The sequence below is a fragment of the Aptenodytes patagonicus genome, chromosome 9, assembly GCF_965638725.1.
Source record: "Aptenodytes patagonicus chromosome 9, bAptPat1.pri.cur, whole genome shotgun sequence".
NCBI lineage: Eukaryota > Metazoa > Chordata > Aves > Sphenisciformes > Spheniscidae > Aptenodytes > Aptenodytes patagonicus.
The window spans coordinates 20,484,362-20,510,028 of record NC_134957.1 but is presented as its reverse complement, the minus strand read 5'-3'; the positions used below and the strand labels follow the sequence as shown (position 1 = coordinate 20,510,028).

Here is a 25,667-nt window from a genome sequence, read left to right as displayed (position 1 = left end):
TGTCCTTGTGGAAAGGACTAAAGGAGTGTACATCGTGTTAGGAGTGTTCTGCTCTCAACATCAATACATCTCTCTGGCTTGGATAAGGGAATGCTTTTTTGTTTGTTTTGAACTACTTTTGCACTTTCTTTCTCTTCATGCACTGAGAGAGAACAACAAAACACTTTGTATTTGTGATTCCTCCCAGCCAGAAATAGACAATAGGGAAGCACAGATCAGAGGAACAGAAATGCTAACAGGCTCAGTCTGGTCAGAATAGCCTGGGGCTTGCCTCTCTGTACCAGGAAATGGGAGTCTGTGGCTTCTGTCCAGTCCGATAGACTCATTTTCTGCTCCCCTTGTTCTTCCACTAAAGCAATGAATGGCTCAGTGGGGAAGCACAGGGCCTGGGAGTCACTAGCTGTTTTCACAGAAGACTGCTGGGAGAACAGAAACACTGTGCAGGAGGTGCAACATGAAGAAAACAGCTGAGACATTACCCTCTCTTCCCACCATCCAAAATAGTGGCTACAACCCAAAAAGGCAGATGTTACTTGCTTTACCTCAGCATGAAGAAGGGAAGGGAACTCCAGAACTCATACAGAGAATGTCTAGGAAGGGGGAACAGGCAGGGGAAACAGAGAAGCAAGTAAGTAACCGTGAGTACTGCTGGCTGCTGGATACCACTTTCCTGACCGGGGACTCTTCTGGCCTCTGTGGGTCACCCTATTAAGAGCAATATGGAAGCACTTACTATCCCTCAAGCCATAAACTAGAGATACATTAAATGTGGGCCCTGCTTCTCCACTTAAACATATGGATCCCCTAGCACCAAATGTTCCAGTTGTGCTGTAATGCAAATACTTTCCATGTTATCTTTTTGGCAGAACACAGCCTAATAGTACTTTACACAACTTACAGGTATCCCTGGAAGACCTGGAAATCCTGGGTCGCCCTTCTGTCCTGGCAGCAAGGATGTAATTATTTCACCTGCTTCACCCTAAAAGAAAAAGAGCTGATGTTAATTAATAGCACATTTTACAATTCTTTATCACCATTCTGACTCCAAAGGACACATTAGTGCCTCTTAAGGCTCAGGAGACTCAGAGTGATGCTACACCCTAGCAGTACTCTTTAATATAAGTACTAGATTCTCCAAGAATAGCTCTTTTTAGGAGAGATCCTTGCATATTTGGAGGATTCTTTAAATGGCTAAACTACCAACTATTAAAAGCTCTCTTTTTATATGTACAAGTATATCAGAGTTGATTTAAATTCCAATAGATTAGGGGATTGAAATACAAATGCTTCACAAAAGAAAGAGACATTCTAGCTCCATGTGAAAGCAATGGATAGGACACAACAGAAAAAAGGCTCATTCAGCTTTTTCCAATGTCCCACCTCATGAGATTAATGCTGAGTATGCTGTTATAATAGTCATGCTTCATGTTCTATATTGAAGCACAGTTTCTTACTGATTTCAGGGAAGATCTTTGTTTTAAAAGCATACGTTCTGATCAGCTTGCCTTTTAAAACAATTGGGAAGAAAAGGAGCTGAGAAAAACAATTCAGCTTAATAGTCACAATTTTCCAGCACCAGTGTTATGCTGTCCTCTCAGTTTATTGGAATAATTCTGTGGGTGAAGTTTCCTTTCAAATAGATTTGAACTAAAACTGATGCTTTGGCCCATGCTCAAATAGGTCAAGGATACAACAGAAAAACCCCTTAAAAAAATAAAAGGGGTCCCTAAGGTCCAAAATCAGATTATGAGTCTATTTACATTAGGAGAAAAAGCCACCTTACATAGTAACCTATACAGTAGAGAGCACGCTTCCAAAAGGAACATAAGATGTTGCACTATTCTCTTCACTGGATATTTTAAGTTATTATTGCTTAGTCTCTAGTAGTGTTCTCGAGCATGCACAGGTAGGCTACTGGTGCATTTTGGTGTTCGTAGGCAATTTGCTAACTTGATGCCTCACAACACAAACAGACACTGTCCCTCACACTCCCAAGGAAACCAGCTTCAGAAAACAGTCTGCTACTTCTAGAACTACTGACCCAAATTGAGTAAAAATACTGCAGAATTTCCAGTTACTTGCACTGGAGTGGCCTAGAAACACCAAGCTTTCTGCAGAATGTCACTCCGGATTCCAATGGATGCATATGGTCTTGCATAAAAGCAAGCAGGTTACTTATGCCAGATCACACTGCACACCCATGCCTGGTTAGTACTTTGAAGTGCGAGTACAGAACACTTACCTTCATACCTGGCAGACCAGGGGGTCCCTTCGTTTAAAAGAAACAAAAAATAAAAGAAAGATCAATAGAAATAAATCATTGGTATGTTATTTGCAAACCACTTATCAGATCTACACCATGAGGCAAGCATTAAAGATAGAAATCTAAAAAAAGATGCGAAACAGAAGAAAATAAAATTTTTATGATCTTCAGAATCAAGTGGAAAAATTAGAGAAGTACCTTCACATTGAATGTTGAGCGTTAAAGGGACTACATCTCCATTTCCTAGCAATTTGTTTCTTTATTGCCTCCTATTATCCATCCTGTCGTCTACATTTCTTTCTGTTTGTACTGTGGTTCTGACAGTCACTTTGCTGTACATCCTTGTGTTTTATAATGAAAACACCCTACACTGTCTCTTTTTTCTGCCCCATTAATCACTAGTAAGACTCTTTAGATGTACCGGATGACAGCATCAAGATCTTACCTCTCTGACACGTATGCATGTATTTGTATTTTTCTGCAGGTGTGGCAAAGCATCTCAGCATGTGAGAATTCAAAGGGCCTTTTATTAGCTTTACCACAGCATGCAGCAGAAAAGCTCACTCTTTTATTGGACATCTAAAATATTCTGATTAAGCCTTAAAAAAAAAAAATTCTTATTTATTAAAAGACCAAATGCAAAAAGAGGCTGATATTTATCTGATCTTTCACAGATCTAAGTAGAAGTCTTTCAGTGGATTACAGGTAGCTGATGCGGAAATCTTTTACTTACAGGAGGCCCTTGTAAACCAGGAAAACCTGGACTGCCTGGGAATCCACGCTCTCCCTTAGGGACGAAGAAAATGATTAGCCAAAACCAAACCAAAACATAACAAAAACAGATTTTGACTGAAAAGTCCAGTTTCATTGTTGGCTTATGACTACAGAGTAGCAAATTGTATTGTAACAAGCTATAGGATAAACAGTTTGTTAAATCACACAACTGATTGAAACAGAACTTTCCATATTCAGATATTTCCACATACTTTCAGGCAAAGTACTATACTACAGAGATGGAAAACACACATAGTGCTATAGAAGATCAACTCCTCTTATGGAAAGATCATAACCTGAAGGTAACATGTTAGAATGAAAGTGACTCCTTCCAACAAGGATACTGAATCAGTATTTTCAATGCAATATTATTAAACTAATAATTAAAAAGTCCCACTCTTAGGTAATGAGTTTTCCTTGGTAGCGAGAGTCTACTACAAAGATGAGATGCAGTATATGATCTAATTATCAGACACTCCTCCAGTTGTTAGCTATAAAATTAAGGATTATAACAAAGAATTTAAATACATTGGCTGCAGAGTATAAATGTTGTGTCTTGGTGCTGGCAATTTCTGGCAAAACTTGTGCTTTAAGTACCAGAACATGACCCCTTCTCTCAGATGTGTGTGTAAGTCTGAATTATCTTGGAATTACCTGCACAACTCAGTAACAGCAAGTACTGCTGCATATAATAAACTAAACCTATTGGCTACAGCCAGGAGAACAAGAGCTCTTTATCATATTATTGTTGCATTGTTAAGAATTTTGAAGAGATTCCACCTTTGTTCCATTGCATCCTGGGATACCCTGAGGTCCTGGTGGCCCATCTTGTCCTGGTAATCCCTTTAAAGTGGAAAAGAGGAAAGAAGAGTTAGCTTGTGGGATGCTCTTCTGGGCCTGAAAGACAAAAGGGAACAGATTTGTATCTATACAGCCCATTCCTACTCACAGGAAGTCCTGGTGTTCCTGGAAATCCTGGAAGTCCTGGTGGTCCCTAGAAGGAAATTAACCGCATGTGTTTTAAACAGTATGGTACGAATGGATGCGCAAAAGGATTTACCAAGATTTTACTAAACGTAACCTATTTGTGCATATGTAAGTAAAGAAAAACAGAAACATCTGAATCACCTGTAAAAAAAGAATGCCATGCTGGACAGCCATCAAGGTTCTTACCCTCCTTTCAGGGAAATATCCACAAAAGCATAGAGAAAACAACGCAGAACAACTAAAGTAATAGTATGTAGATATATAGAGAAAATAAATGAACACTCATGGTGTGGAAAATGGATGTGTCCCACTGAAGTCAGAGATGCATCAATTGTCACCAGCTGAAGGGTCTGACAAAAACAAAAAGTAAAGGCACAAAACCGAAAGGATTTCCAGACAAATCAACCTCTCCCATATAGACCCTACATATATGTGTCAACTTCAGAATAAATTGAAGCAAAGTTACTGGAGAGTGTTTAGGTCCTGTATAGCAAAACAGATCAAATAAGTATTGGGGCTACTCTCCCTAATGAGTTCATGAAAGTAACACAAGCAATACCTAAGATTGTATTACTTATGCAATCCTGTATTACTTATAAAAAGTAACACAATCTCTTCTAGCTGGTAGAAAAATGACTCTTCAGATTTAAGTTAAGTTTTCCCCCCCATAAATCACCACTTGTGTGAGAACCCACTCAATGCCTGGCAGTCTTTATCCATAATTCCAATATATCACCCTAAAACTGCACCATTACTTACTCTGATTCCTTTGGGTCCAATAGGCCCTGGAAGTCCATCATCACCCTAAAAAAACCAAAAAACAAAAAAACCCCCACACTCAAGTTTGCAGTCTATCAAATTAAACTGTAAGCATGATAAAATTTCTTCTACATGTTTATAGTAAGTGGACTAAAAGTTGTATTAATTGTCATTTCCTCAGTAAAGGGTTCAAAATTATTTTATTTTGGGTGTTGGACTTTGCTTTAAAAAGTATTCGTTACAGCTGATAAACCATGACTTAAAGGAAATGTTTTTTAAAAAAATCAAAGCTATTTAAGATTGGTTATAAGCAGATACCTGTCATGTGCTTTCATCAAATATCCTACAGTGACCTCTTGTGGGCAAAACAAGATATACAAGATTAAATGTGAATGATACTGTACCATTATTATTTTGTATTATGATAATGCAGAACTTCATATTGAAATCTTGAGAAGAAAAGGCATTTATGAAATAAAAATATAATCAAAGTTTCTAGTCCAAGACTCCTCTGTTGTTTCACTTTTGTTATATCCAATTAATCTTTTCTTTTAGCATAGACTCATTTTTTTCTTATCACCTACCTATTTTTTTTCTTTGCTTCTTTTTGACGTACTTCTGATAGTTTGTACTGTGAGCATTTGCAAAAGAAATGGTAGATTCTGGATAATCTTGTGTATATTAAATATAAATGCGTTCAGAGGAAGGCTGAGTGTAATAATGTAATTCAGTAGCAAATAAAAATAAACTGAAACCCCCCAGGGAAAGCAAGGAGCATTCCTCAGTTGTCTCTGCATAGGTTTAACGAGGCCTTCATTTGCATTGCCCCACCCAAAACCAGCCCAGGAATGCCACCAGGTGCAACCAACAGTTTACCAATGTGGTGGGACCCCTCCAGGCAGGTGACAGCCGAACACCACTCTTATCAGTGAACTAAACGATGGAGCGCATTATTGCAAGGACTAATAAAACTACATTACAGCACCTTGCCAAACCTGTTCTTTAACTTTAATCTGCAGTACCTAGTGAAAGGATACAGGCGCGCATGTAGTGTTTGCAAGCATGTGTGTAGATGAAGAATAGGAAACTTAGAGCAATCTTTTGCTCTGGCTGACTATTCAACCAAACAAAAAACCTATGTCGTATCCCAACATCTGAAGATTTTGACTATTAAACCAATGATAATCAAGAGTTCTGGAATGAATTAGGATCAGCACTACAAGCAAGCTAACGCTACCTAGCATTTTCATGCTATTCAAGTGAATTGGGACTTACCTTCGAGCCTCTTGGACCAGGTGGTCCTTCAGGTCCTGGAAATCCAGGCAAACCTGGCTGTCCTTCCAAGCCTGGGAATCCTCTTTCACCCTACAAAAAGAATAGGTGGTAGTGTAACATGACAAAAGCACAAGTTATGACAGAAAAATTCAGAAAACCTATTATCTTTCTGGTTTTCTGTAGGAAGTAATCATACAGACAAACACACACTGGGATTAAACATCTTACCTGCTTAGCTACAGAAATTCCTGAACATACACCTACATTGCCTTTAATTGCACCACTTAAACAAGTTTCATAGGATGTTTATCCCATATTTAAGCCACCGATAATTACCAAAATAATTCAACCATCTGTTTCTCCTGTGCTGCTTAAATACATAGAACTCTCCCCCCTTCCTATAAAAACATTGCTTTATTAGTTACTAAGTCTCTTCTGAAAACTCACCTCTGCTGCAATACCTACAAAAACTCTCAGAAGGGTGTAGATTGCTGCTATACTGTGACTGTTTATTATTTCACAGTTGCAAGATAGTCATTTATAATATAAAAGCAACTAAGATCCTGGTCATGCACTGTAGGCTAAACACTGTACAAATACAGAACATAAAGAGGGTTCCAGCCCAAAGTGCTTACAATCTAAATCAAGTGAGACAGACATAAGACAGCAAAGAAATAAGGTCTCTTATTCCTTTTATCTGTCACCTCCTTCTAAAATTGTAAGCTTTCAAGCGGCAACCATGTTTTGCTAAATATTTATGCAACGATTAGCCATGATAGCCCATCAGTAGTGTAACAAATACCATATACCATCATATGCCGCCCTCTAACTTGTTAGTGTGAGTTAACAATGTCACTTACCTGCAGTTTCAGAATATGCATAGCTGCAAATTCATAAAATATTTACTTTTATTCCTTGTATGTCATAGATTCACAAAAATCAGTAAATATTAAGGTTTCAATTGGTACAGAAAAGTTAGGAAATACCAGAATTAATACACCTTTTTGTACATATATATTATAGTTCACTTTTCAACTGCGTAAACAGGTATTTCCTACAGCTCTGTTACATCAACCAGTGTATATAACTGCTTATGAAACAGGCAGTTTTTGAGCATTATTCCTTATTGCTCTACAGACAGGTTTGGTTTGGTTGGTAGGTTTGGTTCCTACCTGCAAAAAAAATTCTGTTTATTTACCCCAATTTTTTCACGGCAACTACAGGAACTGCAAAAGAAATGTTCTATCCTAACAAACACCTTAATCACTGGGTTAGAGTTGTGCAGGCTTTTGCACATTCTCTTTAAACCAATTCATCCTGAATTTTCATTTTCTTGCACCGCTTCAGCAAGACTGGGAGTAGTAGCTCCCACATCTATTATCTGGCAGTCTACCAGCTATAGCACTCTCTAGGAACTTGGGACGTCCTGCCTAGCTCTCCTCAGTCAGGTAAAAGAACCAAACCAGCAATCTCACATCTTTAAGAAGAGAGCAGCAGAGAACTGAAGACTGCTGACTGCAAGCAGACAGAAGCATCTAACTGCAGCCTTGAGCACAATATGCAAAAGGCAATATTAAGGCTTTGCTCATCTCCCCTTTATTTGCTATAAGCAGCTGTATGCCAAGCGTGACAGCAGGTATTCAGCATGACAGCAGTGTTAAGTCTCATTCTTAAATCCTAATTTTCTCATTGTACTGCTTGGGTAGGTGCTCTGTGTTCCACCGTGGGGGGCAGGAACTTAAAAGTTGCATTCGAAACATATACCAGATGCTGAGACCTCAGAAAAATTTTCAGAGAAAGTAACAGGGCTTCTCTTCCTGCTTTCTTTTCCAGTACTTGCTATACTGCTTCCTTGGAGACACAAGAGGAAAACCTTTTTGGATGAGAGATTAAAGGCTGCGTGCAAGCAAGAGCTTACAGAGGAAACAGCTAAGCTGTACTTAGTCCTACCTATACAGTGAGACTCAGAAGGATTCCTTGGATAGGAATGGACAGCTCATTAACTGGTCTGCTGAAGTTGGTTTCCTATTAATTAAAATGTAAACATACTCCTCTTTTACTGTAAGTCACATATTGCTCTCTTATACAGGATAGACATCTTTTCCCCTGTGAAAATGCTGAAATTGCATTATAAATTGAGGCTAGCTTAAGTTTGACAGTCAGGATCCAGACTGTCTTTTTGCATGCAAAGTGCCAGGCTGTACTTTCGCATAGAGCTATACAGCTGGCATGCTACCTCATCTGAAAAGCAAGACTGGAGGAGTGTTACTATCTCAGGCCAGGATATGAAAGGGTTAGTGTGTCCCTGAAGGAGAGAGAGTGAGGAATTTGGGAGTGCCAGATAAGGAAAACATTTGACAGAGCCAGACTTTGGCACAAGCTCTGGCAAGAGCTGTGTTTGCACACTAAGGAAACACACCTGTGTACAAGAGGCATGTCAGATGTGTCAGGTGCTAGCTAGGCTACACAATGCCTACTAATCTCAACTTAGTCATACTTCTTCACATTTTTGTTAGAGAAAGTAACATCTGCAAATGGTTACTAGAATGGATTTTTAGCAGAGGGTTGGCCTTGTGTGTCATCTAAGGCTGAAGAACTGTTCTCTAAAACGCAACTACTCTGAGGTCTCCACTCCAAGCAGTCACAGAACTGGGAAGCCAAGACCTTCAAAGTGAAAGAGAAACATATGAAGCCAAACAGTTACACAAGAGAAATACAGGAGGCAACAGATGCTGCTAGTAAACTTCACTATTGAAACTACGAAATGAGTATTTTCCAACCCCACTTTGAAAGTGAGCAGCAACAATGAGCGCCTTGCATGAGGAAACTGTTGCCAGAGCAACTCCCGTGGAGTTTACCAGCAAATTACCCCCAGGAGCAAACAGATGATTTGAGGGACTACGCTTGGGAACAGCTGAGGGATTACATCAGATGCTTCCCGAGGGAACTGTATCAAACTAATGACAGAGGACATAGCTGCACTATAATCACTATTTTTGATCAAAAAATTGGTTGGAGAAAGAAATGAGGGCAAGTTGGGTAGCGGGAGAAACCAAGCTGCTCCAGCTCTCTGGAATACAGATGATTTGGGGGGGATTTTTTTTATTGTCTTCTACTTCAATAGTCTATAGAAATATTCCGTAAGTGAGAACAGTTTTCAGACATTGCTTCTGCCTCCAGACTTTTCCTATTGCACACCTTGCATATACCACACTGTTTTCCTGAAGATTCAGATGCTACAAATTTGCCAGGAAAAACTGCCTGCTGCCTTGCAAGAACATACTGAAACTGGAAAGACATTTAAAGAGTCTTCCCCAAAAAGTCAATGCCAAAAAAGGACATTATATCATTGGGGATATAGTGAGATTGAAGTCCCTGAGTAGCGTGCAATGCATTTTCTTACAGATGCAAAAACTGACAGTCACTAGCCAGTTTCACTTGCACAGAAAGAACTGAGAAAGTCTGGATACTTTTTGTTTCAGACTAGAAGCTACTAAAGAGAAACATAAATAGGAAATGTTTAGGTCAACTCAGACCTCATCTTCCAGTCCTGAAAATACAGGATTGTTTCCACAGTAGAATAAAGATGCATCAGCTATAAACCATCACTTCCCTGGGGAATGGCCAAGGAGTCAGATTCTGATCTCATTTAGTGATAAATCCAGAGTAGCTGGCAATGCAACTGCCCTCAGTCAGCTACACAGATGTGGCAAAACTGTCAGCTTATAAGCTTGAACATGACTGTTGCTTGGGGGATAGGAAGAAAAAAAAACTACTTGGGAAACACCCTAAAATTATGCTTTAAGCTGCAGCAAGATATAGTAAATTAAACAGGTATACAAAAAAATTTGGCATAGTTCCACGTACTCTAATAATAGTTCACAAGTATTTAAGAGATCAGGGATAGATGCAGTTTTAAAGCATGCACAAGTAATCTACATTTTTAGAATTTCTTCCTGAAATCTAAATATTTATAAATAGAAATTATGGGGAGAGAAACCAAAATATTTATTTACATAGATGTGGTATACTCATGGGAAAAAAAAAAAAAAAAGACTTTAATAAAAGGAGCAAAAAGATATTCAGAAAAGCAGGAGTTGGACAGCCCATTTCGATGCTTAAATACATGTAAGAGCCTGGCTGTAACATTTGGCAATAGAGGCACATACTGCTTCCTGCCCTTGCTATGAAAACAGTGAACATCAGAAAGAGTCTAAAGACAGTTAACTACGGATGGCTACTTAAAACTAGATTCACATACAAATGTCTGTAGCAACATTAAAAGATGTACGGCACGGAAGAAGTGATGCAACAGACAGCCATATTATTCTTTCCCTTTCTAAACAATAGGGTGAAAATAACAGCTGCCTCAGATTCTAATACTAGTCAATATAAATTCTTCCTCAACTTGAAGAACACTAACTTAACGGAATTAGAACTATAGTATCTAATCAAGACCTCATTGAAAACAAATACACCAACCAGCCACAAACAGTAGTGTTAAAGATATAGTTTAATGCAATGAAGAAACCCCCTCTGATACGGCCTGTATTCTTCAACATATATCAAATTTCTTCAGAATATCATCTGTGACTTCTTTTGTAAGATGAAACAGTCAAGGTTTAATGGTCAGTGGTCATCTGTGGGGGTTGTAAACCTTTCAGAATACAGGGCCATATTAGTGCAGTTCAGGCCAACATTTATGAAGCACAGACACCAATCGTAATTATTCTTGACAAAGTGATTAAAATCTGAGAATTTTTAACTATTTCTGTGTATCCAACAGTGAAAAGAAAAGCTGAGCTTGGGTCACATCTGTACTAAATTTTACCATGATAAAGGCAGAAGGAAATAGGGATTTTGAGGACATATACTGACAACTTTCTTCTGAGATTCAGAGCTCCAAGAATATATATCCAAAAAGACCAAGAATAAGATATTCTTCCTTCGTAAGGGGTATGGATTTCTTGTATCTGAATACAAAGGCAAAGTATCTGAAATGCCTTCAGAGCTCAGATATTACAAGCTGTTCTTGCCAGAATACCAAGCACCAAGCTTGTATGAGATAGTATATTAGGAACTTGCAATCTAGTTGAGTCTTTGGAGTTGCACCCCTTACATTGTGGTCAACAAACCCAGTAAACTCGGCACCTTCTGAAGTTCTCTGTTAAAAGGCCATGGACTAACCCTATTTAATAACTAAAGAAGAGCTCCTTAATCAATTTGTTTAACTTAATTTGAATGGGTAGAACCTAATAGTCCTGCTCATCAAAAACAGCATAATGTATTTGCAGTTATTTTGAGGGGAACTGCATCTTAGGTGCTGTGAAAAACATGGTCCGTCCCACCTTAAGCTACATGTTTCTATCACAGCTACACAAATAGTGTTGCAACCTAAGTTGCATGAAGGAACTGATCAGGCTGAAAACTAACCCAGTTTACAAAGAACCTTGTTTTCAGTGAGATCAATTCACTGACAGCTCTGAACACGGCCACACAAGCCCCAGAGGAGAAACAGGAATACCTAGCTAAGGGAAGGTATGAAAGCCTATTTCAGCAGCAGCATGTGCTACCACTTTAAAGCAAAACCACAGTAGTCTTGGGGTACGTGCCCTCTTAGTGACTAAGATGCATGCAGCTTGCTTGCTGTAGCCCTTGGCTCTCAGTCTTCATCAGCTGGAGCAGCTGAGATTCAGTACCACCCCCCTCCTCCTCCCCAGTCTCTGCAGAGCTGATCTTATCAGCATCTTCAGATCTTGTTTTCAGCTGAGGTAAAACCATCCCAATAATCTACCAGTCTTACTGGTTTGTCTTAGGAATTGCTCCATATGCTATTGTGTTTGTTTATTTCTTTAGCTAGCTTTTACTCATGAACTAGCTTTTAAGCATTAAAGCAGGTTAATCTCAAAAGTGCCAAGCAATATTTATTTAAAACCCAATCATCATCATCCAGTTCCTTAAGTGAAAAGCAATTACACACTTCTCTTCCAGTTGAAAAGCGAGAGCAATTCCTATAAGCACCTGTATGTAGCAGCTTAATCATTTACTTGTTTTAATACTCCTACCAGATCCAGTTCACTACTGAGCAGCTTACTGTGAGTAACAGCACACTGCCTCCCAGCTGCAATCAATTTTTCCTGACTTCTCCAGTAAATTCCTCTCATTTCTTCATTATACCATTTTAGACATGTCTGAATTTTACACTACCCATTTTATATTTAAGTTTAGTAAGGTGGGCCTGAGTGGAGGAAGAAAACTTCAGTGCACCAATACAGATAACATGCTGCTAATGCTATAAGGGCTCATGGCAGAGGCACAGTTAAACAAGAATCACTGGCAGCATAGAAGCAGCTAAATAAGTGCTGTGGCTCCCCAAGACAAGAAAATAGTTTTCCTATTTGTTACAGTTCAATTTGTATTACTTTACCTGATCTGTTAAAATTTGGATATCCTGAAGGGAATGCTAGGATGCTTAGGAAGAAGGCTACTTTTGAATCTCAAAAGGAATGCATTAGGCTCTGCTAAGCTGAACAAAGCAGCACTTCTTAGTTGACTTAATGCAAGTGGACAGCAACTTGGATGCAGAAGCTGGTTGCAGGCCAGAAGTGAAACACAGTGGAACAGAAGCACGGGGCTCAGCTGAGTGCATTTGACAAGGCTTTTCCTGTCTTCCCAGTACAGAACAAGGCTCTGTACACCTGACTTTCAGTAGTTCTACAATTACATTGTCACACTCTCAATGGGAGAATCAGAGAGGGGAGATTATTGAAACAGCTCCTTGTCTAATGCTCTTCATACACCAATTAGGCAAGGAGCTATAGAGTTTGACTCCTGGTTCAGAGGTTACTGGAGAATGAAGCAGAAACACCAAATGTCAAGTGTTAAATACAAAGCAAAAGCCTGAAACTTGTTGTTGTAGCAGCAGTTTACACTCAACTGGAATAAAGATAACATTTGCAAGAAAGCTGGGCTGAAGATAGTATCAGGTTTGGAAACTTACATCAAATGTATAAGTAAGTGGTACACTGTAGTAGTGCAAGACTCTAGAAAAAGTTTAAGGCTGTAAAAAATAACAAACCAAAGAATTTATAAAAGGAAGCATTATGGACATCAGTGAGAGAGAACTCTTGTGGTTCCTCAGAGTTGAACTGCTGAATTCATCGATGCATCAAATACTGAGGGCTTTGTAATTATAGGGCAACTAACATAATGGGGTACGTGCACATATGATCAAACCAGTTCCACTGGCAACACATCATACTTAAGAAATATGGGCTTTGCTTTTCATTGTTCCTTTACATAATGTACATGATGGTCTGCAAGCTTCTGAAGGGCTGTTTTAAAAGGAAAAAAAAAGAAAAAAACGCACAAAAAACCCTCTGGCATGCCTCAGGATTACGCTGTGTTTACCTTGATTTAGGTGGAAAATGAATCACAGTTCCCAGATTTCAAAGTGAATCTTCCATTCTAAGGATGGAAACTTGCCTTATATCTACCAGTTTAATAAGTGGGATACTTAGACACACACCCCCTTCCCTCAGAGGACTCAGACATAAAAAAAAAAAAGGACAGAGAAAGCAGTCTTAACATAGGTGAAGCTCTGTTTTCCTTTGTGGGTTTTTTATTTATTATTATTTTATTAAAAGATTACACTTTGATCAATTTACAGCCCCCTAATAATTTTCCAGGAAGATGCAGAACCATTATATAAATATTTGGTCTGATGTTATGCTTGTTTTACTGGAGGCTTTTTTTCCTTCCCCACCTGCTTTTCACAAAAGGTTATCAAGCTTCTCACTCTTCTGCTCCGGACTTGCTATAATTCACTCCAGAAAAGGCCAACAGAGGTTGGAAACTAAATGTGGAAGAGTTTCTCCTGTGCGGTTCTCCTTAACAATTGGCTAGGACAGTCTGGAGGAGTAGAAACAAAACCCACAACCCCAATAATGACACTTGAGAGCTTGATCTTGAACAAGGCTCATATGCTCCAGTTGTTGACTGTATTTGGACAAAAAGCTCCCTCTGACTCCAAACAAACAGTCCCAAGATATTCTCTACCAGAGAAAGGTGACTATCTCAATTTCATTAAATGACAATGAAGGACTGGAATGTATCAAGTGGGTCATGGTCCCTGCATGTGTGACAGTAGTATAAAGAGAAAGCTGAATCACTGGGAGAAAATAATTACTTGACTTTACTTAGAAAGCCAGAAGATTTACTTCTAGGTTTTCCTTACCCACACTAGTCAGACAATACCCATTTGCTCACTGAATTCACAAAATAGCTGTGACTAGTCCAGAATAAGGCCAACTTAGAATTACAGAAAGGTTCTCCAAAGTTGTACCTGCTACGACTGTATCGGGAATGTAAGCCTAATGCTTAAGTGCCTTCAAACAAAACCTGAAATAGTCCTGTGATTACAATACATCTGGTCTGGCTACCTGCATTTGAAGATCCTGTAGGAACACATCAATCAGGTTCATGTGTTGGCTAACCAAATCTAACTCAGAAAGATTGCTATCAAGGGGATACTGTTTTTCACTAAGTATGTAAATTGGGAATATACTTGATGAACTAAAAGCAAGTCAATGCCAAGGAATTACCTCAACTGTTTGGATGGCAGGTGTGGCACCAAGAATTACTCTGAATTTTGGACATCTGCCTTGTTTAACCTCAGCCAATAGTAAAATTCTGCATCAGCACATTATACTGCCAATGCAGTGACTGATTATTTTGCATTACTTTCGTTCATTTGAGGTTACACTTGTTTACGCAATGTCAAAAATCACTTTTGAAATGTGTCAGAAATCAATCTAGAGCACTGAAGCCCTTCTAGAACCTTGTTAAGATAGGGTAAGTGGTTTGATAAGACAGGCTTATCAAATTCTTTGTTATCAGTTCACATCTTTAAGAAGACTCCATTGTATCTCAAGCAAACTGTTTACAAGACTAAGAGTGGAAGTGTTTCAGGCAGTCTCTCCCCCTTGCAGTGATCACATCACATTCATTCCCTGTGACAACAGCAGTTACATGGGAACTATTTAACCACAATTTACTTACAACTAGGCTCTCACACTTGAGAAAAAACTCAATTCAGGCAAGTACTGAGCTGTGTATCTACATTGCATTGTAACTAAAAGAAGTGCTGGGCACCTGCTGTTTCCTCAGCAGAAAAAATTGTAAAACAATAAGAAATAATGGTGATAGAAACATCAAGTACTACACAGATATATTGAGCTCAGGCAGTGAGACTGGAAGTCAAAGCTGCATGGAAAGCTCTGAGATGTCAACATGCATCTCTTGGCCTTAGGACACTATTTAGGCAGCCCAAAACAGCCTGTTGCACTGAATGAATCACACAGGGTTGTTTTTTGGGTTGGGGATGGTTTTTACTCTGATCCGAGAATACATGTTTGGCCATTAACTAGCTGCTTACTTCGGTGGCAGCTATGTATGCTGGGAAAGCTGTATCTGAATTGTGTCACCTCCACAGTCCAACTGGGCATCTAGACAGCAACAGCAATCATCTTAGTATACAGCTTTACAAGTTATGAGGTAAGAAACAGTGCAAGTTCAGAGCACATTAGTGAGTGTCAACTACTTATGAGCAGGCAATGCAAGGAAAGTGGGAAAGCAACCCACGCTCACTCTGGTTTTAAATTCCCACTGAAGCATGACTAGCATAGCCATTATTGTACAATCCACACCTTAGCTTGTCCACACTAACTAGTTAGTGTAGGCAGGCCTTGGCAGTAAATAGGAATTCTTTCTATTTTACTAGAATTTGCGTCTTTTCTGTTTTTTACTCCCACATAGCTGCAGAAATTTGGGCCATCATTCCCCATTCTTGAGAAAATAATGATATGAAATTCTGTATACCATCAGATGGACCAGTCGGTCTGACTCAATACCTGAAGTCGTTGTAACAGCTATGCTCTTTGGTGCATGCCCACACTACGGTCAAAGAAAATAAGACACGAGCAAGAAACAAAAGATATCATCCATAAGCTTCAGTTATCTGAAGTTGGCATATGGCTCAGTGGTTTGTGTGCTGGTCTGCCAGTTAAAAAAAAAAAAAGATATTTACCTTTTCACCTTTTACTCCACTGCAATCACATTTGGATAAAGATGTACATCCATGGCAAGCCTTTAAAGACATAAGAAAAAATTAGACGTTTTTAATCAGCATAAGACTATATGAAGTCTTTCATACTACTACAAAAGTTAGTCTAAAATGTAAGCTTACAAAGTTTGTCATCTAGCCATTATACATGTGTTCAAAGTAGATACAGTTAACTGAAAGTTCAATCACCTTTATCAATACCTACGCTTGTACATAAGTATATTACAGTTACAGTTTCCCCAGAAATTTTAGACTTTTAAATTTATGCTTAAACACCATTTACTCTAGGGCAAGGTACAATGCAAAACCTATGGCCAAAGGGTCCAGAACTTCAATAAAACAGGCTCTTTAGCACACACCTTCACACTGAGAAAAGTCTGATTAAGGTTCCCACCAGTAGATGTCAGGTTTTGCACAAGAGTTTAACCAAGCCTGAAGCTTACGAGCATAGTTGTGAGTTATTGGAAAAACACTACACGATTAATTCTTCCCTCCACAGCTCAGTTATTGAGAAAAGGTTTTTAAAAAAACCCAGATTTCACCTAGCTGCATTCACACTCCATTACAAAGCATGACAAGTCAGCTACAGCAGTCCCTAGCATAAGGGGAGTGACAGCCAGATATTAAGGGGTCAGAGGAGGGAGATATGGAAGCTCGATTCACAAAGAAGATCCAAGTTAAGTAACCTTTCCATACCACATTTGCCTAGTTTATATTCTTTCACTCCCATCCCAACACGGGATACTCATTAGAGCTCCGTGTTGATTTCGGAGATGAGCAGATGTGTTTACAGAAGTGAGATTTCTAGAATAAATGAAACTTTCTTGTAGAATGTCTCTACATAATACATATGGTCATCAATTTTCAAACCTCTTTATAGTTAAAAACCATGACCCACGTTAGAAGATACACTACCTGAAATACTTCAGGGTTTAACTTGTTCTGAGAACAGGTGCGGCATTGTACTAAAAAAATACAGCACATATTTTAAAAGTTCGAAAAGCTGAGCGTTTGGGGTCCTCCCGCCCCAGTAATCTACAGAGAACATTATGTACAAAGTTTCAATCAAGCAGGAAACCACTTGGTGTGTCAGATCTAAAGTACACCCACACTTGAATTCTAGTCTTCATTATCACAGAAGCATTTAGAGACATGACCCATCACCTACCTGGCATTAGGAATGTCCTGGCTCTTAGCCTAAACACACTACCGAGCATCAGACTGAAAACACAGAAGTAGCTTAATTCACCTGGAGCTACACGAACCCAGGATCAACTAAAGCATCTTGTAGCAAAAGGCAGAGCTTTAAGTACAACAGTACTGCTACACGACATGATTAGGGCATCTCTCCAAATCTTCCATTTGGCTTCTGTAATCAGTTTCTTGATTTGATATATATGAAAACTCAAAATTCTTAGTTAACAGGGGTTTATTGAGCCAGTTCCTAAAGTGAAATTGAACCTTACTAGCCAGTTCAGGTTTTCAAAGATCAGACAGGACAAAGCCCTGAGTAACCTGGCCTGACCTCACAGCTGACCTTGTTTGGAGCAGGGTGTTTGGCTTGATGTCTCCCTTCAATCCAAGTTATCCTGCGAATTTGGAATCAGATCCTTTTCACTTTTAAAAAAGCAAGTTCCTTGTGAACCAGTTTTAGGATTAATCTCGTTAACAAAGTTTCATTTAAAAGGGATTAACCTTAGTTACATGCAATATTCCCTTGCCTCACAGTACAAGCCTAACACAAAGGAATAGCAAGTTACCTAGCTTGCTGTGCAGCAGCGCCGGTTTCTTATTACAAGGATAGCATAGTGAGAGCTACATGAAAATCTTTGCTGCCTCCAAGAGGCAGGGGGAGGAAAATAAAGTAAATCAGTACTCACTAAAAACCACCAAAAGCTGTGCAGTGGTAAAACACACATAGGCTAAAATAACACACACGGAAAGCATGATCAAGATCCTACACAGCATAAGGAGGATTTATTTAGGTTACAGAACAGAAGAGACTCATTTAGACTTCCTCACAGCTTCCAGAGAGTGTTTCTAATAGAAATTTCCTGAGTTTTCAGGTACAAGAGAACTCTTGGGGTGAACAGGGAGAAAAAGAAGCTGGAGGGGAAAAAGGTGGTTTGAGATTACATTGCCCCTTCACAAAACAAGTTAGATGTACACAATTCTGTGAAGGTGAGTTTTTAGACAGTGAAACTCAGAGTCTCTGCCCTTTGCTACTGTATCTCTACAGTAAAACTGCAGAAAACTACATTGTTAGTGCTAACACATCTTCAACAGTGATTCTGTCAGCATGAAGACTACACAAAATAGATCCAATTAAGAAAGAAAATGGAATCGTAGAATAATTTGGTATGGAAGGAATCACTCAAAGCAGGGCAACTCAGGGCAGGTTGCACAAGCCCTTGTCCAGTTGCATGTTGAATAGCTGCAGTGGTGGAGATCCCACAGCCCCTCTAGGCCCTTGATCTAGTGTCTGACCCCCTTTCATGGTGAAGCTTTTTTCCCCCCTAAAAAATCTCACCAGAATTCCCTATGTTGTAACTTGTATCCATTGCCTCTTACCCTGTGCAGGATGAGAGGAGCCTGGCTCCATCTTTGCTACACCCTCCTAGGTAGCAAGAAGACAGCCATAAGATTCACCCTCTCCCCGAAGCCTTTTTCTCTCAAGTCCCTGCGCTTCCCCATACACTCAGCTTCTCAACTCTGGGTGTCCCAAAATAAAGCAAAGAGAGAAGTGATCTTTAAGTCAGCTTGTATAGAATCAAGGACTGACTTTTGCTGATTTTGAAAGAGCTGACAAAGGAGCACCTTTCCTGCACATGCTGGCAATAAATAATGGTGGATATGATGCTAAATGATAAAGCATATCCTTCCCAATTCTGTGGCATTAAAAAAAAAAAAAGCTTTTAAGATGAGTCTAAATCTTCCTGTATAGTTTTTGAAGAAAGTGCTTCTCTCCCTTATTCTATTTGTAGTTTAAAGAAAAAAAAAGTGCTTTGATTGAATCAATACGGTTGTGGGTTTTTTTTTTAAACCTGTGACTGTCTTCCAAAGTCATTTATATATTCAGAGTGGATTCCTTACACTTTGAGCAGCCTCTTAAGGTATACACTTAGCCTGTCTTGAAGAGTCAGGTGTACTCACTGAACGCTTTTTGACAGATGGTTTTGGATATCCAGTTCAGATGCATTACTTGCAGGAAGGGACCATGGTCTTTCCCAGACAGTGAGGGGAAGCCAAAAGAATTCTGTAATCAGAAAGCTCTTCAAATACCCACTGTAATCAAATGGTAGTAATTTTTGGCTTAAATCCTGGGAAGATCTATTCACCCACAAGCTTATCAAGAAGCATTCCCTCAGCAGAGTCACTTATCTTCCTGTACAAAAGCTGTATTTGGCAGATTGTGTTTCTTATTTGCATCAACTTGTATCCCCACCAAATTAAGTTTTTTTTAACTAAATAGTTTGAAGAAAAAAAAGCCCTGAGAATTCGCACTGTATCAAGATCAATTCGTGCCACTTACGGGTCATATTGCAGTATAGCATAAAAAACAACATAAAGTAAAACATGTTGGCATAGAAAAAAAGCTTAATGACCTACTCTAAGTGAAAACTTTCTTCTTGTTTAGACTTTTCAATAATCTCAAGGCCTTTTTTACTTGGGAAAGCAGGCACAAAAATTGTGCTACAGGAGAATGCATACTGCATAACAAGCAAGTACAAGTTTGAAAGCCACTCAGCAGCCATAGGCTAGAGATTTCTGATGTCACAGATTTAATTCTGTATCTCATATTAATGCAAAGAAAAATCCAGGCTCCATACTATGCATAGCAATGCTTGGAATTTCTCCTGCACATGAGCAATAAGTTATCTACACCTCAATCAAACAAAGAAAGCAGATACAATGACTACATTTCAAGCATAGAAAAATCTACATTAAGAGCAAGATTTATATGGCTATGATCAGTAGCTTGCCCTTAGTAACAGCTTAACCACCACTAATTCTGAAAATTAGGTGACTTACTGGGTTTTCAGACATGGAAAATTAAATTACTCCAAACTTCAGTGGAACTCTGAGTTACACTTGGTACATTTGTTACAGGTTGGGGAACTGAACAAGTCACTTGCCTTGTATTAGGAAGCCAGAAACCTTCAGTAGCAGTTCAATTCTTAGCTCTGGCCAGTAGGACACATCGTCTTATGTGACGGGGAAGATGGTAAAAAATGCTGGATGTAATAGTGAGTTGTAGCTTGATCATAAGGAGCTGGTCACAATCTCCATGCCTATTAAAATATTTCAGTTTTCAACTACATGAAGATGGATAAGGAATCGAGGTAGCTTTTAGGAACAAGACTGAAACTGCTCAGATTTGCTTCTTACCTACTGTATTCCTGTTGCCTCCCCGCCACTCCCCACCATGTACCTGTAAAGATGAACTCACTATCATTGCCATTGCCTTTGCTGTGACTTTTGCATAGCAAGACACAATCAAGGGCTCTAATTAATCTATTCGAGTTTAGCTAATCCTTTCATTGGATTTTCCTGACAGCTTCTACCCCATTGAATCTGTGTGGAGAGCAAGTTCTTTTCATTAGTATATAAAAGGAGGGATGGTATTGGTTTACTGGTCAAAGGATAATTCTTCCAGAACAAGCTCAGTCTTTTGTGTCTTACATGGACTGAGGAAAACTGCTTTATGCCACCAACAGAATAGTTTGTTTGTTTGTTTTTCAGTTTGAAGAAAAAAAGTACACATTTGAAATCAAAGTCACTTCTTACTCTTGGCCACAGGTTTGTTACAGTCAGCTCAGTGAAATGAATAAATCTAAGTTATCCTCAAAATTTGTTTTGGCTAGAAGCCTCCCTTATATATTGGGCACATTCCCCTCCTCTCTCATCAGGCCCAGAGATGTCAGCTACAAGGCAATTTCAGCGTATTCCGCTCCCTCGCCACCTCCCAGCTGCCATTCACAACAGTAGTGAACAAAGTATTTCTAAAAACCACCAGGCAGACGAATGCTATTCCTGGAGAGAGCAGCAACTTGGGACTTCCTAAAACTGTAAAGGGAAAAGAGAATCTCTTTTATCAATTACTAAGAGCAAGTTAACAAAAGTTATAGGGGACTGGTTAATGGCTTCAGGTAGGTTAGCCTGACTTTGTATCTTAGGCTGTCAGAATCAAAGTAACACAGCACAATTTAAGCAATACATTAGCTGCCTAATTAAAAGATTTAGATGGGAAATTTATTCAGAAGTGATTTACCTTTACACATACGCAGCTGGAGGGAAACTAAACAGTTAATCATGTGTATATAGGGAGGGGTGTAGGGAATATCTAAAACCCCAAACTAAAGTATGCATTAGTACTTGAACATATAGGAGTTTAACAACATTTTAATACTCTTTCCACCTCTGGGAAAGATTACAGGGATGGGGAGGGAAGCCAGTCATTTATAGAGCTTGAAATTTACAAGTTAGAAATTAATAATCAAGAGAAAAAGGTGCAACTTCTTACAGAAGCACAGTAGGTGAATCAATAAGGTGCCTTTGCAAATTATCAGAAGAGTTCTGACATGACCCAAGTTGCTCACAAATGAATTCTCAATCCACATATCAAACAGTTGGATAAGAGAAACAAGAAACAGTCTGAACATTTACAGACTGAGCAATTCCTTTACTCCAACATCCTCCTTATGTATTATTTTATCATGAATCCAGAATTTCCTGTTTGATAACCCCTCTCATTTCTAGAGGAGCATAGTGACATTACTGAACCTACCCCTCTCATTTCTAGAAGAGCATAGTGACATTACTGAACCTACCTAGCCATGCAGCTTGTACTGACAGGCTACATGCTTTTCCTGACAGCTCAGTTCTGATGGCAGCAAGAGGTCAAGTAAGAATCAAAAACTGATTGTGTACAGCCACTGATTTTCAATGCCGGTGTGGCCTGTGATGTATTAAGACTCCCTTAGAGATTTAAGTGACCATCAAGCTTCAGCATGCAACATCTGTTGGGATTAACATGCACACACCAGCTTCATAAACAGATGTTGTCCTGAAGGGAACCAGACAGTTATTTGACACCACAACATTGTAAGCTATCTCATCAGGTGAGAAAAGTTCCCTCCAGCAGGGAAAAGATGCAGAGAAATCACTGAAATAAATTCTGCCTAGAAGAAGTTGGCCAGAATTTTAAAACAAATTTAAAACTCTGCAACACACTCTGATCACAGGAGCATAACTGAACCGTGGAACAATACTCCACAGTTTGTGAGGGAGGAACAAAGAGCAAGCAGCAAAGACTAGAAAAAATGTTAATATGCACTCAAGCCACACTATGCAGCAATTGCTGTTTATGTCCTGCATTTGTATGTTCCCATACTTCTTTTTTAATGGCTTCACTAGGATTTATTTGAATACATATAATCAAGTCTTTTGATAGGTTGGTTTTACTAAGACTCCCAATTTGCTAGAATGGTCAAAGGAAGAACCAGTCATAAAACCCATTCAAAAGCAATTCATCTTTGAGGGCTTCCATACAGCACATGGTCTGTCTCCCCTAACCGTTCTTGAACCTAAAACTTGCAATTCAATCCCGTATACTTTTTCGCAGATATGAGTAACAGAAGTGCTTCTGCAAGGCTGATGTGCTTATGAGTCATTCTACTACCTGCAGTAGGCTTAACCGTACAGCTACTCAGGCAATGAATCACTGTTACTCAAAAGTATAATTCTCAACTTCAGGATGGACATATAGTAGACTAAATACTTCAGGCTTTATTTTTTCCTTTCCTTCCAAGTGTTATAAAAAGCTAATACAAAGAGCACTTGCTCCTCATTCTAAGTTTTAGATTAATTATCAAGCTCCTTGGGTCTCTCCCTTCAGTATTTACCAACATCACATGACCAGCTATTCTTGTTAGCAAGCTAATCAGGTAATAAAATTAACACAGTACTAATTTCTTTGGAGAGCAAAGAAAATAAAAAAAAGCTGAATGAAACACTGAGCCTTGCATTCTGATAGAGTCATATCAAACCAGAAAACCCAGTGTCAAAAGAACTACAGGTACATCAAAGCCCTCAAGTTCTTGCACAGCATGCATCACCCCCACCAGGTTTTTATTGCCAAGGAGGAAGGGGGAGAGGGGTTAGAAACAATGGAAGTGTTAATCAGGCTAAAATCCATGTTTTTGAAGTCTTCTAGTCCAGAAAACAATGAAATAGGACTTCACAATTCACCAAGTCTGTCTCTAGACCACATATTTGGTAAAATAAACTTATTTCCTGGAACTCCTACAATATCTAGGTTAGCTCAACTACATGCCACTTTACTGCTGAGAAGCAGTTTAACAGTGTTTTGTAGTTCATGAAACTGTGGAAACTGCAGAGTCCCAAGCTGAATTGCAACGTCTCATCATTTGCTCTTGTTCATGATTTAAGGTTGGTAGAAGAAAATTTTCATAGTAGATACTGCAACTACTTGTTGGACAACTGTGGAAGACCTATGCCTAGAATAAAGCTTATACGCAGTGGACAAATCCTGCATCTCACATAGTTATTCTAGCTGCTACACGAGTTGCCTAAATGCTGCCAACATCACCCTCTGCATTTGAATATGACAGCTTACCAGTCAGGAACACAAGAATGTCTTAACATTGGAGAAAAAAGGAGCATAAATATTGAATGATTCTATCAATATAAAGACTGACTCTGCTGTTAGAAATTCACTCTGATTAAAATTAGCGAATTCAACATACAGAAAAGCATCAGTTACAAATGCCTTTGCCCTAGGAAGACGACTACAGTACTCTTTCTGCTGTAACCACACAAAAGTCTCAAATTCAATTATTCATACCTCTATTTATAACGGAAAAGAAATACAGCCTTTAAGTTCCAAGCAGGCAAAGATTAAGCTTTATTTTGGTGGTGGTCCTGAAGAACATATTCACATTTATTAGCTTGCCAAGATCTGTGTAACAAAACACCTGCACAGTTATCTAGCTAAGGATTTACTACTCATCCAGGTCAAAGATTTCACCATTTATCTTCAGCAAGTTGAGTTTTCTTTCACTTGCCTGGACATGAATATAACCAAGAAACAAAAGGTTTTGTGGGGATTTGACAAGCAGAGTTAAAACTGCTATTGTGAGTTCTCACTATGATTTCACATACATGCTCTTTAGGCTCAACAAGAGTACAAGTCTGCAGATAACAGTTTGTTACTCATATACCTGTGTGAAGTCAACTATGGCAGCAAAGCCATCACAGCTCCATAATCCAAAAGGCCATTCTTTTCTCACTGAAGTATTGTATTTATGAGCAGTAATATTTTTAAAGCAGAATCTGAATTAAAATATTATTACATACCCTTTTAAGTAATCATTTCCCTCAATTTACCTAGCTAAAGATACTAAGAGAATAAGTTTCATGACTAAAATGTAAGAGTCAAAACATGTTTGCAGAAGTTCTTGACCAACTTTTTTTTTTTTTTTTTACAGTAAGGGAACTTCTGACATGTAATTTAACCTGTTACACCTTGAGGCACTATCTTTGAAGTCTGCACAATACAAGATCTGTTCAGACTTGCAGAGGAAGCTCATAGCTGTAGTAGCCACAGTTCTGGCCACTGTGAATGAGAACACAACAGAGGCAGGTTAAAAACAGATTTCTGAGACACCTGATGGATAAACAACCCTTCTTTTTCCTCTTAAGGGGCAGCACAAGGTTGTTTGCTATTTAGTCACCTGAATAGCTTATATTATAGTAATAACATGAAACATAACTAAGATACCCACTAAATCTAGTCACCATACCCCAAACGAATGTTCCGATTATACAGAAAGTTTATGGATCAATAAATTTTCTCTTAGAATACAGTTACTATGATTTGGCTGGAATTAAAGGGCTACTTTTTAAAAAAACAAAAATATAAGCAAGAGACCCTGAAGGTAGTTATGCCAAGAACACGCAAAACTTTAAGGAAGTATGTCTATGTTAAAAATATTGTGCCACGAGAAATAGTTGTGAGCTCTTTTCTAAAGAGGATTGAATTTTTCTGCCTGTACTTTGTACTAAAATGATATGGAATTTTACTGCTTTAAACTGAACTAATTATAGCTTTTTAACACACAGTTCTCCGTAAAGGTTATCTTTCACAGCAGTTTCTAGTTAAAATAAAGGCAATATTTGCAGCAATAGATCTTTCCTTAGACCAGTTGACATAATCTAACCACAGACAACTTTCAGACTCAAGAGTCTTTTTACTGAATTAATCCCCAAAAGCTTGTTTAACTTCCGTTCATCCCCAAACTGCAACTATTTGCCCATAAAGATTTCTCCCTATAAACCTGAGAGCAACACAGGGAACAATTTCTCTCTCCTTTCCTGGAAGCTCCTAAGAAAGGTTCAGAGACAAGAGCTATAGAAGCACTCACCTACAGATTTTGGCAGGTCGAGTGACCTGCCATGCAGCAG

The 25,667-nt window shown here is 38.8% G+C and overlaps 1 protein-coding gene across 1 annotated transcript in view; it reads right to left on the bottom strand.

Moving 5' to 3' along the window:
* Positions 1–25,667, bottom strand: part of COL4A5 (collagen type IV alpha 5 chain) — an 88,035-nt gene that overhangs the window by 45,908 nt on the left and 16,460 nt on the right. The window contains exons 2-9 of the mRNA XM_076347369.1: positions 16,146–16,205; positions 6,059–6,148; positions 4,784–4,828; positions 3,987–4,031; positions 3,818–3,880; positions 2,997–3,050; positions 2,243–2,269; positions 899–979 (exon numbers count right to left, since the gene is read on the bottom strand). Of these exons, the coding sequence (XP_076203484.1) occupies positions 899–979; positions 2,243–2,269; positions 2,997–3,050; positions 3,818–3,880; positions 3,987–4,031; positions 4,784–4,828; positions 6,059–6,148; positions 16,146–16,205 (465 nt within the window). The remainder of the gene's footprint in view (positions 1–898; positions 980–2,242; positions 2,270–2,996; positions 3,051–3,817; positions 3,881–3,986; positions 4,032–4,783; positions 4,829–6,058; positions 6,149–16,145; positions 16,206–25,667) is intronic.